The sequence below is a fragment of the Danio aesculapii genome, chromosome 6, assembly GCF_903798145.1.
Source record: "Danio aesculapii chromosome 6, fDanAes4.1, whole genome shotgun sequence".
In the NCBI taxonomy this organism is placed as follows: Eukaryota; Metazoa; Chordata; class Actinopteri; order Cypriniformes; family Danionidae; genus Danio; species Danio aesculapii.
In genome coordinates, this window is record NC_079440.1 from 8,585,360 (window position 1) to 8,606,485 (window position 21,126).

Here is a 21,126-nt window from a genome sequence, read left to right on the forward strand (position 1 = left end):
GAAAACAACCCAATTTGGATCATTTTAACCCAGTTTTTGTCCAGTGACAATTTTTTTTGTTATTAAAAACATATTTATTCATTGACATAAGCAAAAAATACATTTGAAAATATAATCAATTTTTTAATCAAATTAACCTGTTGTTTAAGTAAATGTGAGTAATTTTAGTAGAAAAAACAACCTATTTGCTACTACTACTTGAGTTAAACTAACCCCTAATGTGTTCTGTCTTATATTTACCCAGCAGTTGGGCTGAAAACAACCCAGTTTGAGTAGTTTTTAACCCAGTTTTTTTAAAGTCCAGTGACTACTTTTTTATTATGTATTGACATTTGCAAAAAAAAAAATATATATATATATATATTTGAAAATATAACATTTTCTTTATCAAATTAACCTGTTATTAAAGTAAATATAAGTAATTTTGAGTAGGAAAAAAATCACATATTTGCTGGCTTGAAATGAATAACCCACAGTTGGGCTGAAAACATCCTGGTGTGAGTAGTTCAGAGTCCAGTCACAACTTTTTTATTATTAAAAAATATATTTATTTAATCACGTCTGCGAAAAAAAAAATCCAGACAGATTGTCTTACATAAACGCACAATACTTACAGTAAATGTATTATTGTGAAGTGTCATAAATATAAACCATTTTGTGCGTTTAATGTAAAGCATTAATATGCTTTTAATTTCTAGAAGGAGAAAAAAATCACTGAATCTAAAAATGGTAATTTTTACCTCCTTCATGCATTCATGTGTTTGGTTCCTGCATTCAATACAGTCGCCCCTCTCTCTCTCTCTCTCTCTCTCTCTCTCTCTCTCTCTCTCCCTCTCTCTGCCCATTGGCTGCTGGGGTCCACGGTTCACATGCAGCCCATCATTGGTTTTTACGAGTCTCTCCCCCTCCCACTCGCAGCCGTCCTGCTCTCGTCCGTGTTCAGCAGATCCATGTCCATCATCTACCTCTCTGGACGGTCAAGTTCGCTGGCACGTCACGTCCGCACTTGAACTTGCAGCAGCTCAGGGGGCTTCGCTTACTTTCCATTCCTGTCTTGTATTCTTCTCCAAGAAGCCATGAAGCCCAACACAAGCGTCTTCTCGCCGGTACAAGCGTCTTTTCTGCACTATTCTCTATAATTCATGTGGGATACCCGATGCATCGCTGAAGAAGATTTTTACTCTGGACACCCTGAAGACTCTGGCGCTTCCCAATGTGAGCCCAGCTGAGACCGAGTCCAACATGTCTCGCCGCAAGCAGGGCAAACCCCAGCACTTAAGCAAACGGGAGTTTTCGCGTAAGTTAGCGAAAAGTTCTTCTGCTTTTTCTATCAGTCTGGATTGCTCAAGTGTGTCTTGTGAAGTGCGTCTCGTGTTTTAGAACAAAGCGCGTTTTAAGGGTACGCGCGAAGGTTGATTACGCATTACGCATATGTGTGTGTATACAAATGCATAAATCAGACGTTCTTTGTAAGCAGTTTTAAGTAATCTGCGTTCACATTCCCTTTAGGTATTTTAAAAGCAGAAACTTGTAATAATGTAAATTAATGAATGCATTTGTTTGCGTATGATGATTATTATTAACTTTTATGAGGAGCATGTATGCTTATTCAGTGTTTCCGTAACAGAAACAAGTGCAAATGTTAATTTTTAAAGTGTTTCCTACCCACAATATTCTTGAAAGACAAACATCAAGCTATAATTCAGTGATTTAAGGATTGCTCTTTAGTGAAACAGAGATTTATTTATATTATTTTGCACGTACAACTGAGGTATTTTGTCATACCTGTTTAAATCCCCGGAGAATCTCTCCAAGCACCTCAAGTACAGCTTCTAATTTTTGTATTTACAAATATTAAATCTATTATGAATGAAAAAAACCTACACGAACTCCATATCAACGTGATTGTTACGCTTGAATTATTAGAGTTCAGTTTAATATCTGTGTTTAATTTAATTGTGTTTTATTGTGCGTGTTTTCCGATACGGAGTTGTGATGTGTATCCGCTAGAGGGCAGAAACATGACAAACGAAGGTCCGTTCAGGATGAAAGACACTGCTGCATGAACTTGAACTTGGTCTCAGCCCCAGCCTTCGCCCATTTGTTCAGTTCTGTATACATTCACAGTGTTGCTTATGTAAACATTGCTTCGGAGGACATGTGGGTCAATGACAAAGTATGTCAGAGATGATTAAAAAAGGAGAACTGTGTTGCTGATCTAAATTGAGACAGATACCCTGTGTTCTTAGATATGCTTTTGATAGTACAGTTTTAAAATATGGTATTCTTTTGTTGGCTACACTTTATTTTAAGGTACAAATCTTGCCATTAACTGAAACCTTTAGCTCAATAAAATATTAATTTATAACTATGGTTAAGTATTGGATAGGATTAGGGATGTAGAATAAGATCCTACTTTATATGTGCTAATAAAGAGTCAATATAAAAATAATAAAGTAATAAGCCACTAGTTAATAGTAGAAATTAACTACTAACTAGCTATTCAGATACTATTATTGCATTTAATACTTAGTGCTAAGCATTTTTGAAATAATTTAACAACATAATTGACCTATATGCCTTTATGGTAATTTAATATGTTGATAAATACGCAGCATTACATCAGGTTATATTATCTTAAAGTATCCATAATAGTTTATTAAAAAGTTTTTAAAATAATAAAAAAATAAATAAAAAAAATCGCCTGTTTGCCCACATTTCAATTTATATTGATAGTACAGTTTACTTTATTTTAAGGTATAATTATCACTATTAACTGAAACTACTAATTTATAACTATGGTTAAGTATTGGGTAGGATTAGGGATGTAGAATAAGATAATACTACTTTATATATGCTAATAAACAGCCAATATCTTAATAATAAAGTAATACGCCAGTAGTTAATAGTAGAAATTAACTACTAACTAGCTATTGCATTTAATACTCAATGTTAAGAATTTTTTTAATAATTTAGTGTAAATGATAGACCTATATGTCTTTATTGTAATTTAATATGTTGATAAATAAGCTATATTACATCATTACATCTTAAAGTATCCATAATAGTTTATTGAATAGTTTTTTAAATAATAAAAAAATCACCTGCACTGTAAAACAATACTAGTTGCCTTAAATCTTTAAGCTGAATCAAATTAACCTTATGAGTCTATTGAACTTATATTATGTTAAACTGACTTAAAAAGCTTACATAACATGTAAAATTAAATTAGAACATGACCAACTTAGTTTAATAAACCTAAAAACATATGTTGTCATGACTAATTGATCATATAATTCTTTACAGTGTGTTTGCCCAGTGCACATTTCAATCCGAGATGTGTTAAACATGTCTTGAGAGAAAAGAAACATTACAGGGGATCAATTATAATGCTGTATTTTCCTGAGAAACTCCTATATCGTCGCCCCCACCTTTTGCCCACACGACCTGACACAGAATTAGGGTTAACCTAGCACTGATGGCAACAATCTCCCTCAGCCCAGTTCAGACGCACGATATGGTCTTGATTGCTCTTTCATATGTTCTGGCTGTCTTCAGGGAACTACCCCACATACTCCCCTCAATAGCTAACCTCGGTTCAGAGGATTCCAGCACTTTTAACTAAATGGGTTCCAATCATCTCGAAGTCAAATTAGAATCTATTTTTTGATTCTCAGAGGTGTTGGGTTCATTAAGACGTGAGATTGGCAGGATAATGAACAGGGTCATGCAACTAAAGCGAACAACCCCCTCCTCTTTATACCATTACTGGGCAACCACTGTTTTTTTTCTGGCCGTCTTTGGTTTCTCATCTTCTCTGCATCTCCCTTTCATTGATTGATCTTCAGGATTCCTCTGACAGAAGTGTCAGAGTTTCAGTAGTGGATATTAATGGTGGAATTGCTGTGCTGATGCATATACTGCATGAATATCACCAATCAGCATATTTATTATACACCCATGTGACTACATATGGGTAGATGATAAATAGGCAGTAAAAATGTTTTGTGTGTGTGTGTGCGTATGTGTGTGTGTAAAACACCATTTTTTTATTTTAAGTCTGATGTTTGAGGAAAATATAAGGGGTCTCTTATTTTAGCACTTTTCACTGTTGTTTTGAAACGTTTTTCTGAATTTTACCTTAAATATGTTGATTGGTGTGACATTGAGAAAAACAACTCTTACTATATGGCGACAAGGTGGCTTAAAAGTTAGCACTGTTGCCTCACAGCAAGAAGATTGCTGGTTCGAGTCCCAGTTGGGCCAGTTAGCATTTCTGTTTGCATGCTGTCCCTGTGTTCGCGTGGGTTTCCTCCAGGTGCTCCGGTTTCCCCCACAGTCTAAAGACATGCTGTAATGTTATGTGCCTCCCCTATCTAGGCCCTGTCTAGAGGTATGATTATTGCTTCAGGTGCGAGAGGTCCCGGATTCATATCCCGGACGAGCCCCCAATTGTTGCATGTTTTCCTGACCCTAGATAGAGGAGGCACGTAACAATTTAGGTGAATTTCAATTTATTCAGAGATGTGAAATACAGAGCGCAGTGAGACCAAGAGTAGCCTTACCTCTTACACTTTTTCTGGAATCTACCGCTGCTCTTATGTGTGTCCTGACAGCAACTGACTCTTTGCTCTCAGTACTCTACTATAAAATCATTTTGGCTGAAGGAAAAGTTAAGTTTCTAAAAATAATACTAATGATAATTGTTTAGGGTGACACGGTGGCTCAATGCTTAGCACTGTCGCCTCACAGCAAGAAGGTCACTGGTTCGAGTTCCAACTGGGCCAGTAGGCATTTATGTGTGGCATTTGCATGCTCTCCCTGTGTTTGCGTGGGTTTCCTCTGGGTGCTCCGGGGTTTCCTCACAGTCTAAAGACATGTGGTATTGTTATGTGCCTCCCCTATCTAGGCCCTGTCTAGAAGTATGATTCTTGCTTCGAGTGCAAAAGGTCCCAGGTTCATATCCCGGACGAGCCCCCAATTGTTGCGTGTTTCCCTGGTCCTAGATAAGGGAGGCACGTAACAATATAGATAAATTAGATAAACTATATTGGCCATATTGCATGTTTGTGAATGAGTGTGTATGGATGTTTCCCAGTACTGGGTTGCAGCTGGAAAGGCATCCGCTGTGTAAAACATATGCTGGATAAGTTGGTGGTTCATTCCACTTGGTGATCCCTGATGAATAAAGGGAATAAGACAAAGGAAAATGAACTCTTAATAGCATAAGAGATTTATCTTTATTTTTGATATTCATTTTTGAGATTTATCTTCAATTTATCATCATAAAATGCTATTTATTATTTATGAAATTATGAATAATATATATTTTTCTCCATAATATTTTCATTAAACAGAGGTGGCTCACCGAAGTACAACAAAACGTAACAATGTTATTGTCATTCCCAGGGATGGACAAAAATTGAAATGTATTTTAAAATAAAATAACAAATACCTCGTTTTTACAATAAACTACAAAATACAAGAGCCGCAACAAGTATCAAAATAAATTCTGTATTTTGTATTTTGAAAATACTACAAAATACTTTTACATGGGAGTATAACATTTCTTCGCAAACGTTCCATCAATAGGCATATTTGATCAATCTCTTCACCATTAAACTGACTCACTGAAGTAAACAATGTTTGACAGCAACAGCGTTTCTCTGAGCAAGTTTAAGTCAGCCCCTTGTAGGACTTATTTTTATGTTGTTTGTGTTGTTTTCCTGGCATCTACATCAGCAATTAATCCAAAACTAAAATTACATGTGCAGTTTACTCATTCTCCCAAGATGTTTTCAGTTCTTCTTTAACTGAAAGAGTCTCGGTTTACCCTCTTAGTAAACACCAGTACACCATCTTTAGGTGTTTTATTATTCTAAAGCTTGTCTGGGAAACACGATGGTGCAGTAGCACAATCACCTCACAGCAAGTAGGTCGCTGGTTTGAGCCTCGGCTGGGTCAGTTGGCATTTCTGTGTGGAGTTGGCATGTTCTCCCTGTGTTTGCATGGGTTTCCTGTGGGTGCTTCGGTTTCCCTCACAAGTCCAAAAACATGTGGTATGGGTGTGGGGTAGGCTAAATTGTCCATATTGAATGAGTGTGTTTGGATGTTTCCCAGTGATGGGTTGCAGCTTGAAGGGCACCCGCTGCGTAAAACATGAGCTGGATAAGTTGGTGGTTCATTCCGCTGTGGTGACCCCAGATTAATAAAGGAACTAAGCCGAAAAGAAAATGAATGAATGAATGAAAGTTCATCTGCATTCGAGGCTGAGAATGATTATGTCCTGATATTTTATTCCATCTTATTTCTTATGCCAAAATGCAGATGCTGAATTGTACACTATACTGCCAGTACATATTACTGGTTTTAGCATTGTGCAGTATGCTATTTTCAATGATTGTTGACTTGCACTCAAATATACCCATGCCATTTGTCTGTTATTTTCTTTATGTGTGCATTACATCCATACATCCATACTCCAAGCATTGACAACCTTCTTAATGAAGGTTCTGTTCTGATCTCAAGCCTAGGCAAATAACTGAGAAAGCATCAATCCAAGGCCGCATTTTTATGATTTTATCATGTAGACTTCTTACACAGTATTTTACAGTAATTTAAAAATACTAAAATACAAGACACAAGTATTTTGGAGTGTGTATGGATGTTTCCCAGTACTGGGTTGCAGCTGGAAGGGCATCCGCTGTGTAAAACATGTACTGGATAAGTTGGGGGTGCATTCCTCTGTGGCGATCCCTGATGAATAAAGGGACTAAGTTCCCAAAGAAGGTTTCCCAAAAGAAAATTAATGAATGAATTTAAGTATTTTGATAGAAAATATTAACCCATTTTCATAATCCCTATCAAATACAAACTACAAAATACTTTTTGTATTTAAAATACTTTATCATAAATAATGCCCACCCAGCCGATTCAAATGTTATCACTTTATTGAATGGGCGTTATCAGTGGTTATCAGCTGATTGATATGGGCCAATAGAGGCCTTCTGTGCCTACTGGTAGGCTCAGGCTGTTATCATCCATCCACATGGTTAATCAGCTATAAATCACATATGGCTATGGCCAGAAGTTAACGAGAAGTATTTATATTATTTATTAAATTTCCCATTAATTGTATTTTATTGACGTGTAGCCCGACCCCAACCCTAAACCCATCCGTCACAGTAATGTAAAAACAGATCAGAATCGGGAGTCTTCGCTATTAGTATAGCTGATTAACCATGTGGATGGATGATAACAGCCTTCTGAGCCTACCAGTAGGTGCAGAAAATCCCTACCCATATCTATCAGCTGATAACCACTGATAACACCCATTCAATCGAGTGATAACATTCGAAGTGGGTGGCCCATCTCTGGTGGTTCCCAAAAAGATAAATATCCAGTGCAGGTTATGTGCTTCACAGGGGGCTTCTGTCACATGATATTGAATGGAAGTCTTCAATAATTAAAGTTTTTAGTCTAATCGTCATGTTGATTTAAATGTCATGTCAGCAATCCATGCCTAATAACACCTCTGCAACACATTTCCATTCAAACGAACTTGAATATAATTATCACTTATGCTACATGTGTAATTAGCAATTATAAAGTCATTATCAGGTTTCACCATAGCATCTCTCACACCTATTTTCTGCATTTCTCCTACTGTAGCCGAGCCCGTGACGGCAGATATCCCAGAGGACGGGGAAAGCAATCCCGGATCAGAACCATCCACCCCTAAAGGGGACCAGGACCTGCTCACCTGTGGTCAGTGCCGCTCCAGGTTTCCTTTGGCCGACATCCTGGTGTTCATTGAGCACAAACGCAGGCAGTGTCAAGGACGCCTATGCATGGACAAAAGTTCAGACCTGCCCCCGTCGCCTCCACCCGCAGGCCTGCGGCGAGCCTGCATCCCAGTGGAGGTGGCGGTTCAAGTTTCGCCCCACGGAGAGGAGCGTTTAGCCTCCACGCCTCATGGATTACGGCCCAAGCAGGAGAATTTATCAGGTAGAGTAACAGATGCTTGCGTATGAGAGGCCAAACTTCTAATTGAAAGGCCCTGATGAATACCATGTTCCTGCTCACGTTTTTTTTTACAGCCTTCCACTTTCCGCGACGAAAATAGTGTCCTCGCTGTCACTATGAATGGGCATTTTCTCAGTTCTCTCATTTGGCTTTTCGCAGATGTTGCTGTGTTTGGTGTGGTTTTCACAAGGTCGTATCTCACTCCAGTAAATGTATAGCTGCAGAGCGAGAGAAAAAGACTAGAAAATCATTTTCAGCTGTCTGAGAAAAGACCTGCCGCAGATTGTTACGGATTGTAGTCATTTTCATAAGTATGAAAGAGTGATTCTTTTTGCGTTAGCCACAGCGAGGAAAAACATGCAGCATGCATTATGGTATTATGTTGCAGTTATGCATTTACAGTTTCCCTGCTAGGATGCTAATTCATTTTGTAGGGTTTTCGTTTTAGTTTCCAGTGTGATGCTGTATTATCTTGTCCCAGATAAGCCTTTTAGTTTGAATTGGGATTATATTATCATTTATTTGTACACTCTAAAAAAATTATGAGTTGTCTCAACCCAACGCTGGGTCAAATATAGACAAATTCAACAGTTGGGTTAAAAAATGTAATTCAAATTTATTCATTCATTCATTTTTCTTTGACTTATTCCCTCATTTATCAGGGGTCGCCACAGCAGAATGAACCGCCAACTATGTTTTACACAGCAGATGCCCTTACAGCCGAAACCCAGTACTAGGAAACACCCATACACACTCATTCACATACACACTCATACACTTTGACCAGTTTAGTTCATCCAATTCACCTATAGCGCATGTCTGCACCTATAGCGCATGTGACAGTGGGGGAAACCGGAGCACCCGGAAACCCACGCCAACATGAGGAGAACATGCAAACTCCACACAGAAATGCCAACTGACCCAGTCGGGACTCGAACCAGCAACCTTCTTGCTGGGAGGCGACATTGCCAACCACTGAGCCACCGTGATGCCTAAATTTAACAATAATTTTAAAAAGACCAAATGTTGGGTTTGTCTATGTTTGACCCAACATTGGGTTAATATACCATTTTAATTTGTTAACAATTGTTAACTACTTTAATGAACATAAACAACAACCAAACCATGCTGAATTTAATAATCTCAGCATAAAAAAAAATTTATTGCCCATTGAAATCACATTAGCGTAGAAACAGTTTTCACAAACAATATCAAAGAACTGGTTACACGTTGAATCAAATGTGAAATTTAAAAAAATGGCAACACTTATTTTTCACTATAATAATAAAAGTACATTATGCATAATTACATGTACCCAAACTAAGTGCAATGTTTGTGTAATTACCTTAAACAGTGTGTAAAAAGAATATATAACAGTATGCCTATAGTACTACTTTTCATCATATGCAATGTTTCCCCATCCTGGGGTGCGTTTCTGAAAACCATCATTAGCCAACTAAGTTTGCAAGTTGTGTCGTTACAAACATAGTTGGTTGATTCACAAACTGCGTCGCAAACTTCTATGCTCTGGAGCTGTAGCTAGAAACATAGTTCCTGGCTGTGTTCTATTCCCACTTATCCCCCTGTGCCCTATTCACTTAGAACATTCTAACATTTAAACTTGGAATATTTTTTTTTAAATAAAGCCTTAAAGGCATCTCTCTTAGATGTAATGTGCAGTTCAGTTTTAGTGATCTTCATGCTTACAATTGCGCTCCCTTCGCAGTGCACTTGAAAAAACATTGATGCCATTTGGAACACAGTCGTGGCTCATGGCGAAAGCTATAGGTTATTTATTAAGTAGTCTATCTGTAGCCTGTGTATGATACGGGGCTGTTGGTTAGCACATTTCTGCAGTGGTTTACATGTGTCAAATTGTAAAAGTAGACTTTAAAAATAATATTATAAAATATACAATCTTATTTTAATATTAATAATACTACTACTACTAATAATAATAATAATATTAATAATAATAATCGTCATCATCATTAGTATTATTAATATTATTATTAAAGTAGGATTTTTTCATTTCCTAATAAATAATAAATATTAAATTTCATTTCTTGATATATAGCCTCATTATTTATTTATTTATTTATTTATTTATTTATTTATTTATTTATATATTTATTTATTTATATGATGTATATATGATATTAGAATACATGTTAGCTTTTGTAAGTGATTTTATGTTTTAGAATAGAATATGTAATGTTCTCAATAATATTTGCAAAGTAAACTATATGTGTCATTTACATATATTTCAATTAATATGGAAAGCAAGTGCAAGTTTTTACCAAAACTAATATTGGATTTTGTTATGTGTGTGCGTGTAAAACAATATCTTTTTTACAAAGAAATTATGAGTTTTTGCTCTGAAGAAGTAGTTACTCCACCCCGTTTAGAGCGTCATTATGGGCGTTTTACATTATAACTAACATGGTTCAAACAATGGATCTGCGACAGAGTTAGGTCGTTGTTTGGGAAACGCACCCCTGGTCCAGACAGGTCACACGCTCTCCCCGTTAAATGCGAAGCACACAAATATACTTACTAAAGTATTAAAGTACATCGTGCATAATTACATGCAACCAAACTAAGTGCATATTTGTGTAATTACACTGTAACAACATCACCTTAAATAGTGTGCAATAAGAATAAATAGCGCATTTTTAAATGCATACCTATAGTACTACTCATTATATATAATGTTTCTTCATCTCGATCCAGACAGGTCACAAGCTTTCACTGTTACACGCGAAGCACACACATATACTTACTCTAGTATTAAAGTACATAATTACATGTAACCAAACTACATATTTGTCTAATTACACTGTAAGAACATCACCTTAAATAGAGTGTAAGAAGAATATATGATGCATGCCTATAGTCAGGGATGAGCAAAAATACATTAAAATGTATTTTAAAATAAAAAACAAATACCTCCATTTTAGGTGCATCAAAATAATGACAAAATACAGCAGCCACAAATCTATCAAGATGAAATACTGTATTTTTGTATTTTAAAAATACAGTAAAAAATACTTTTACAAGTTAGCATGAACCGTCTTTGCAAACCTTCCATGAATAGGCCTATTCGATAGTAAGTAGTAAGTAGAAATAAACTATATTTGATGACAACAGCTTTTCTCTGAGCAAGTTTTAAGAGATTCTCTGCCACCTCGTTCACCTCTACCCCTTCTGTACATGAGTAGCTAGATATCTATAATTTTTTTACTTGTTTTTATTTAACTAAAAACTTCCATTATGTAACTTCCATATAATTTCTTCAATGCGCAAAATAAAAACATGATATCTCAAAATTACTAAAAATGGAGTTATCATTTTTTGCAAATAAACTCTTCATATACATCCTGCTGATGCCGTATAACTTGAGTCAGGTGCTTTTGACTAGTCTGTATGCATCATCAAATATTTGTCTTTCATATGCTGTCCCACTTTGACATCCTTAGGCAGATATATTTCTTCCTCATTAACTATACTACTGGCAATTTAAACAGCCGATGAATAATTGTAGGTATCACCATTTAATTTAATTAAATGTACATATCTGTTTAATGTTTAAGACTTACCATAACCCGACTTCACCACTAAATCAGTTTGTGAATATTAGAACGACTGCACACTGACCTACTAGAGGTGGTGAAAGAGGGGATTGTATTATTCCTCTCAAAAAAAGTAAATTTAGTCAGTCGGTATTTTCAGAGAAAGCTGCTAGAGAATGGAACTCCATCCCACCAACAATTAGAAGATCACTTACTTTTCGTTCTTTTCAGTCTCATGTTAAAAATTGGTTAGTGACAAATCAGCATTGTCAGCATTAGTACTGTATTCTTGACACCTTTTGCTGCCATCAGTCTGTTGTTTTTTACTTTTTAATTGTATTTTATATATCAAAGTGTGGTTTATTTATAAACTAATTTCAAGAGGATCACGTGCTTATGATCAACACGGCTGGCTCCTCATTAGCTCCGTAATCTGACCCATTAGATGATTAGGGAAGCATTATAAATAACCAGAGTTTTTCACTCCAGTTATCTTCGTCTTGAAGCTTCCACCCCTACTTCCTCCCCCTTTTCCGATAGGGCGACACGGTGGCCCAGTGGCTAGCACTGTTGCCTCACAGCAAGAACACCGCTGGTCCAACCTCCTATCGGGCTGGTTGGTGTTTCTGTGTGGAGTTTACATGTTCTCCCCGTGTTCGCGTGGGTTTCCTCCGGGTCCCCCGGTTTCCTCCCACCGTCCAAAAACATAAACAATAGCCAATCGACTAAACCAATTATCACCTAAAACAATACTAGTTTACATTTCTCACGGAGACAAGCAGGGGAGTCCTCGAGACCTACCTGAGCTCGAACTCCGCTCTCGCCCTTCTAAGGGGAGGGAGCCCCGGGCTCGAGGATATTACGAGCTCAGGGCTCTCTCCGGGACAACATGCCAAATATGCTTTATTGATTATCAGCTAAGTGTGAACTCTTGAATTGTATTTTATGTTATTATTCTGTGCTTCTATTTTAGGTCTGACTTTTTAACATTCTGTAAGGGGTCTACAGATGAAAAATAGCCATTCTTGGCTAATTCTGGCACATTTTACAGTAATGTTTATTAATGTGCCTTGACCCTGTAAATAAATAAACTAAACTAAACTAAAAAAAAAAAAAAAACATGCTTCCATACTCCAAGCATTATCCACCTTCTTCAATATAAATCAATTTTCTTTTCTGATCTCAAGCCCAGGGCAAATAACTGAGAAAGCTCCAATCTAAAGCTGTATTTCTCTGATGTTATCAAGTAGACTTCTCACAAAGTATTTTAAAAATACTAAAATACAAGACACTTACGTATTTTGATACAAAATATTAAGCCATTTTCATAAACCCTATCAAATGACAAAATACTATTTTAAAGACATATTTGAAATACTTGTATCATAAATACTGCCCATCCCTGCCTATACTATTTCTCACCATATACAATATTTTCCCGGACTAGTCCAGACAGGTCACACGCTTTCGCCGTTACATGTGAAGCACACGCGTGATCTGTCGCGTCCTGCAAGCAGATGCCCATCACAACAGATGGAATTCTGTATCGGCTGTAAATGGTGAATCCGTTAAAGGTTCACGCTTGGAGAAATTTGCATGATAAACAATTTAAGATATGCATGTGGACACTGAAGCTTTTAATACCTACCCCCTGCCCCCCCTCCTTAAAAACACCCCATCACACCCCTATTTTATTCAAGTCTGAATGCCCCCGAGCGGCCAGACGATGAGCTCAGGCAATAACCCCCTTCTGCAGACCTCCATCCCCTGCCCCCTTATCTGGTATCTCTCTGGGGTTATTTTCTTAAGTACGTCCATGTGAAGCCATGATATTTCAATGCCTCATGAAGCTTTGGGGGAATTATACAAGCAACCCCCTATTAAAGGGACAGTACACCCCAAAATTAAAACGACTCATTTATACTCCCTCGTGTGTTTTTAACCCTAATTTCTTTCATCTGTTGAACACAAAAGGATATATTTAGAAGAATGTTGATGGCTGGGATAAAATTTTTTATGCTGTAAAAAAACGATATGACAAAAAGTCAAGACTACAAATGTGTTATGTTAAATATAATCAGGTTTCAACTACATATTTTAAGTTATGCAAAGTTTAACTTAATATTTTTAATTAATATAAGATGAGATGGCAACAAAAGATAACTCTCCTGTCGTGTTTAGCTCTCGCCCCTTACTTTAGTGTTCCTGGTCAAAATTGACCGGTGTCTTTTAAATTCTGTTAAATTGCTCTAAAAACATTCTCTAGCTGTGAACAATGTCTCAAACTAGTGTTTAACATGAATGTATAGAATTAGACATCAAATAATTGCAGTGAAAATACAAATAGGCACTGAAAATGTATTACAGAATGAACATGTAATGTCATAGAGGTAATCACGTGAGAGGATCGGCACATGAGCACAGGAAAGAGATGTGTACCCACGAAAGTCATTGTTCAGTCTGAAATGTGTGTGTGTGTGTGTGTGTGTGTGTGTGTGTGTGTGTGTGTGTGTGTGTGAGCGAGTGAGTGACTTTTGCTTGTGTATGGGGATATTTTCTGTTTGATGGTTGAATACAGATCATTCATACCCTTTCATTTCCTATGGCGGTCACATTTGACCGGGAACACCACAGGTGTAACAAGGTTGAATAAAACACTCAAAATTCAATGAAAGAGATGATCATCAGTTTTACATGTTTAAATGCATAGTGTGGAGGATATCATAAGGCCTTGCGGCAATTAGATGTAAAACACAATATTTACGAGTGGTTTAAGTTGATAGTTGGTCAGATTGGACCCGAACACGACAGGAAGGTTAAATTTGATTCAACTAAAAAATGAAGGCCGCAAGAATTTCTTAAAGTGCATTGGAGGAATTAAAATGACAAAGGAATCAATGCTTGAAAGCCAACCCAGGCTCAATCTGAGAACGTAGTCCTGTGGACGTTTCTGGAGACCGTGAAATAGATCCCGGGAGGTACGTGTTTTTGCAGCTTTTGTTTTCGCGAATCTGCGAGAGGCCGCTGTGCGCGCTTTTTCACGTCTTGAACGTCTCTCGCGAGCGCCGTTTGCACCCGCTCCATTCTCGCGTAAACCCGCTAGAGGCCGCTGTCGAACGACCTTCCACCTGTCTGCCTGGATGACAGAATGATTGACCGTGCGACCGGCCAATCGGCTGACCCACCCTCCTCCTTCCCTAAACCCAACCAACGACGATTCACAAAAGCCGTCCAGAAAAAGAAAAGCCCTCATCTGATTTTTACCACGTTTTCAGATTTTGCACCTCGAGTCTGCCAACGTACACGAAGAGCTAACTGGACAAACTGGTTGCTGCGGGAAAGCTTATTTTCTTTTGTCTTCAACAGAAGAAAGAAATTAAGTAAACAGAAGTAAAAATTTATTGTTTTTAAAGGCGACGCAGTGGCGCAGTAGGTAGTGCTGTCGCCTCACAGCAAGAAGGTCGCTGGGTCAGTTGGCGTTTTTGTGTGGAGTTTGCATGTTCTCCCTGCATTTGCGTCGGTTTCCTCCGGGTGCTCAGGTTTCCCCCACAGTCCGTAGACATGCGTTACAGGTGAATAGGGTAGGCTAAATTGTCAGTAGTGTATGTGTGAGAATGAGTGTGTGTGTATGTTTTACAGAGATGGGTTGCGGCTGGAAGGGCATCCACTGCGTAAAAACGTGCTGGATAAGTTGGCGGTTCATTCCGCTGTAGCGACCCAGGATTAATAAAGGGACTAAGCCAAAAAGAAAATGAATGAATAATTGTTTTTAGAAAATTAAGTAGATTGAACATAACACAATTAAGTTGTCCCAAACAAACTCTCAAGAATTGTGTTGTTTCAGCTCATTTTGAAAAAGTGGCAAAATTATTTTCTTTTTTTTATGTGTATAAAAATAAAGCATAACACAAACATACTTCTAACTCAGTTCTCACTATGCATTTGGATGATTTATAAAGCCTTATTACTTGAACTGTTTCAGTTCCTTTGAATGGAAGTTCCCAAAACCAGAAGTCCAAAATAAATTGAAATGCAGTAGTCACATATTGTTGTTTAAAAAATGAATATTTACTCACCATTTACTAACCCTTCTTGATTACAAATCTTTATTATGTTAAACACTAAAGAAGATATTAAAAAAAACTGAAACCCTGTAATCACTGAATTCAATAGTAGGACAAACAAATACTATGGAAGTCAGTGGTTACAGGTTTCCAGCTTTCTTCAAAATATCTTCTTTTGTCTTCAATAGAAGAAAGAAACTCCCAAACAGGTTTGGAAAAAGTAAAAGGGACAGACCTTTCAGTTTTTGGTGAACTATGCCTTTAATAAGCAATGTACCATCTCCTGGTCCGCATAGGTGGCTAGTTGTTATGTACTGTAGATAAAAGGTAAAGATCTTTGATGATGAGTTAACTATTACGTTTTATTGTGCAAATCATATTTGCATTGCAGGTTAACTGAGCGTGACTGCTAAACTCAGATGAAATGGACTCTTTCTGTTATGTTCTCCGATGTCTGCTGGTGTTCTTGGCATTGGTCTCTTGATGGCTTTGGCACTGATCCACCGTTCTGTTAACCAGAGAGAGTTATGGATCATTAGCTGGAAGAGAGCAAGTGGAACGGGGGGAAGGAAGTGTGGGGATCCCCAATAGTGCACCATCACTGAAGAGCTTTACAGGCTTTTGAAAAACAAAATCAGAAATGACAGATCATTTTCAATAGATTCATGTTTGTCTTAGAAAGCAAAGACTTAAATAAAAAGAGTAACTTGTTGTATTGAAGACAACGTTTTACTTTTCAACATGAAGACTTTTCTCCAGACAAAAAAAAAAAAAACAGACGTGTTTTCTTCTCTAGTTTTTTATTGTGCGTCAAGGACTTGATAAATGTGTTCTAACATATTTTAGACACATTTTACGCACATCTTGTCCTTTCTATCCTGTATTTTTTAAATGTGATATGCCAAAGCATGCATAAAAATGTGTACAGTAGATAGAAACACAAGTAATGTTTCAAATCTTGCTCACATTTGTCAGAGATTTCAATAGCAACTCAAAATTTCCAAACTTAAGTCTTAGTTTACTCTTAGTTTAATCATTTCTTAAAGAGATTGTTCACCAAAAAATTTTAATTTGCTTACTATTTTCTCGTCCTCAAGTGGTTGTAAACCTTTATGACTTTCTTGCTTCTGTTGAACACTAACGGATATGTTTTGAAGAAAGCAGGTAACCATTGACTTTCTTAGAGTGAAAAACAAATGGAAGTCAATAGTTAGAGGTTTTCAGTTTTCTTCTAAATATCCTTGTAGAAAATAGAAAGAAGAAATAAGACTGAAAAAACAGAAGAAGGGAAAAAAACTATTACTATGTAGGAAAAAAATAAAGCTACAGTGGTTTCCCTGGTTGCAAAAAAGAGAGACTGAAACAAAGATTTGAAATGGTTTGCATGCATGAATCATGAGTTTTTTATTGTCCATCAAGGACTTGATAAATGTGTTCTAACATATTTTTAGACACATTTTATGCACATATTGTCCTTTCTATTCTGTTTGTTTAATGTGATATGCCAAAGCATACATAAAAAATGTTTACAGTTGATAGAAACACGAGTAATGTTTCAAATATTGCTCTCATTTGTCTGAGATTTCAACACCAAATCAAATTTTTCAAATTCAAAAGTCTTAGTTTAGTCTTAGTCTGATTTATATCAATTTATAAATCATTTCTTAAAGGCATAGTTCACCCAAATATGTAAATTTGCTCACTATTTTGAGGAAAACTGAAAGCATGTAACCATTGACTTCCATAGAGTGAAAAACAAATGGAAGTCAATGGTTACAGGTTTTCAGCTCTCTTTAAAATATCTTCTTTTGTGTTCAACGAAGACAGAAATTCAAACCAGTTCTGTTTTGGAGCAAGTAGTGAATAAAGAGTGACAGAATTTTCCATTTTGGGTGAACTAACCCTTTAAGACAAAATGAGTTGTTATTTAGGGGTAATTTGATGCTACACAAAAGACAGATGAATTAGAAGGGGGGAAAAGTGTTTTATTTTTTGCGATTCTGTGCAAGAGCTTGTGTGTGGTGACACAACATGACAGAGCATTTGACTTGGCAGACGCTGCCAAGGGGTTTCCTTTCAGTGGGCATATGGCAGGACATTGGCACAGAGCAGACGAGAGCGTGTATTGTGGTGAAGTTTATGTATTTGTAGCTGACATGGCATTTTGAGCACTAACAGCCCTGTTAGTGTCCTGCAGTGCGACATGCATACTACTTGTGTTATTATTTCTATTTTGCATGAGGGTTTATGACCTCATGAACCTGATTGAAGGATAATTGGAGGACATGTAATAATATTTCAGTCACACTATTTTATTTTAAAGTAAATTCTTGCTATTAATAAACCATTAACCATGGCTTTTGCCTCTATTAACTCCTAATTTGCTGCTTATTTAATAGTAAGGTAGTATTTGGGTTTAGGTTAGGACATTGTTAGGACATTGGCACAGAGCAGACAAAAGTGTGTATTGAGGAAGTTTATATATTTGTAGCTGACATGGCATTTTTGAGCACTAACAGCAGTGTCTTGTAGTGCTACATGCATAGTTGTGTTTCATTATTATTTTGCATGAATATTTATGACCTCATAAAACTGACTGAGGGATAAATAGAGGACATGTAATGATATTTCGGTCACGCTTTATTGTAAAGTACAATTCTTGCTATTAATAAACCATTAACTATGACTGTTGCCTCATTAAACTCCTAGTTTGCTGCTTATCAATATCCAGGTAGTATTTGGGTTTAGGTTAGGACATTGTTAGGACATTGACAGAGAGCAGACGAGAGCATGTATTGTGGTGAAGTTTATATATTTGCAGCTGACATGGCATTTTGAGCCCTAACAGCAGTCTTCTGTAGTGCTACATGCATAGTTGTGTTTCATTATTATTTTGCATGAAGGTTTATGACCTCATAAAACTGACTAAAGGATAATTGGAGGACATGTAATGATATTTCACTCACGCTTTATTGTAAAGTACAATTCTTGCTATTACTAAACCATTAACTATGACTGCTGTAAAGTGAACCAATCTTACATAAAATGACAGGATGGTTAAAACTGGATAAATATAGACCTTTTTTAGTTATGTTCATATAAATATCAAAGTTCGTACAGGTGATGGAAATCCTTGAAGATGCTTGAATTTTAATCTAGAGTTTTCAAGGTTTAAAAAAGCTTAATTTTTGTGGTTTTTGTAATTATTTATGTTAATAAATAAGTAATGTCGGCGACAGTGGTGTAGTGGTTAGTGTGTCGACACATACACTCCTGTGCTCACGGCGACCTGAGTTCAATTCCTGCCTTGTGGTCCTATGCCCATCCTTCCTCTCTTTCTCACACTTTCCTGTCAATACTCTCCACTGTCCTATCAATTAAAGGTGAAAACCCATAAAAAATAATTATAATAAATAAGTAATAATAATGAACTATTTAAATAAAATAAAATAAATCACTCAGCATCACTTTGCATTAAACGAAAACTCTGGAGTCTGTGCATGTGCCTGTAGAATGATCGGTCTTTTTTAATTTTACCAGCATCTTTTGAAATTGAAAATAAATATGAATTTATCATGAAAAATGATACAAGTTGCAAAAGATGAAAGATTTAAGATGCAAGTAAATGACGGTAATTCAATAATGGACTTGGGGCAAACATGCCATCGAAAATTTCCTTACAATACAATGCTATGCTATGCTATGCTATGCTATGCTATACTATACTATACTATGCTATGCTATGCTATGCTACGCTACGCTACGCTACACTATACTATACTATACTATACTATACTATACTAGACTGTACTATACTATACTATACTATACTATACTATACTATACTATACTATACTAGACTGTACTATACTAGACTAGACTATACTATACTATACTATACTAGACTAGACTAGACTGTACTATACTATACTATACTATACTATTCTATACTATACTATACTATACTATACTATACTATACTATACTATACTATACTATACTATAAACTGTAAAAAAATTGCTGCCTTAAATTTTTTAGTTGAATCAAAGGAACTTTTCAGGTCATCTCAACTTACATCAATCAAACTGACAAAAAATTAAGTTTGTATAACTTAAATAATGTAGTTGAAACCTGATTATTAACTTAAACTTATGTATAATAATATTACCTAATAATGTTAAGTCATATTCAAACATATGCAACACAAACATATTTGTTGTCTTGACTTTTTGTTATTACATTTTAGTGTATACTATACTGTACTGTACTGTACTGTACTATACTATACTATACTATACTATACTATACTATACTATACTATACTATAGAATTAAGTAACAATTAGCATCTGAATATGCATCTGGAAAGTGCTTGAAAGCTGCTTAAACTTGACCTTAATTATAGCTGAAACACTGTATACTGTAGATGTGTGTGGTTTTTTGTGTGGAAGGGCTTGCAGACAACATAAAAACACATTTACCCACCCCCCTTTCAGTATAAAGTTATGCAATCATCAGATCTGTCAGGGAAATCTGATTTTTGACTCACCTGTGTGTATGTATGTGTGTGTGTGTGTGTGTGTGTGTGCGTGTGTGTGTGTGTGTGTGTGTGTGTGTGTGTGTGTGTTTGTGGCTATAGTGTCATGCCCTGGGAATACAAAATTGCTTGCAGGTCTGTGTTGATATATTGCAGGCGATATGTGATATACAGTAAATGATTTGTACTGTACTAGCTTGAATTTGGCTTTAGCTTTGGCAAAAAAAGTGTCAAGCATAGGTATTAAGCTGTAAAAAATTAGCGCTGTCAGGAAAATAGTTATGGGAAATGGCTAAATGTGCCCTTCTAATCATCTATTTGGTATTTATATGCCCTAAAGGAAACCCATACCGCAGTGTTGATTCAAAGCTAATTTGGAGATTAAATGTTCTCGTGTTAATTGTGGGTATTTCCAGGGCAAGGTGTTATAATATGATTGAGGCAATATATATGTGTGTGTGTGTGTGTGTGTGTGTGTGTGTGTGGTCTGCAGCTGGTGTGTCTTATCTGTGTTCTATAGAATGAGATAAAGACCCATGAGGCCCCTCACTGTCTGTGTCTAGGGTCATGGTTTCCTGAATGTGTGTGTGTGTGTGTGTGTGTGTGTGTGTGTGTGTGTGTGTGTGATTTCATCTCTATTTTATTTTTAATTCTTTATTCACACTTTTGCATGCAAACTGGATTCCTTTTGGGTCATTTGGTTGCACTGGAGTCGAACAACATCTGTTGTTTTTGCCGCACAGTGAAACGAAATGAATTTATAATGCGAGGAGTAAAGTCAGTGTCAATGCGCATCTGTAAAGATACTTACAGCGCTGCTCTTCAGCTCTTGGAGCATTGGAAGTGGCAATCGACAATGCATAGGAGGGCAACTAATCATCTGATAACATGTACAACACAATACACATAGCTGGGCAAAATGGCAGAT

General features: G+C 36.5%; 1 protein-coding gene across 1 annotated transcript in view; it reads left to right on the top strand.

Annotated features, from left to right (window-relative positions):
• The first annotated feature begins 948 nt into the window (after positions 1-948).
• bcl11ab (BCL11 transcription factor A b) overlaps positions 949-21,126 on the top strand; it is a 49,816-nt gene continuing 29,638 nt past the window's right edge. The window contains exons 1-2 of the mRNA XM_056459416.1: positions 949-1,297; positions 7,672-8,007. Of these exons, the coding sequence (XP_056315391.1) occupies positions 1,243-1,297; positions 7,672-8,007 (391 nt within the window). The 5' untranslated portion in view covers positions 949-1,242. The remainder of the gene's footprint in view (positions 1,298-7,671; positions 8,008-21,126) is intronic.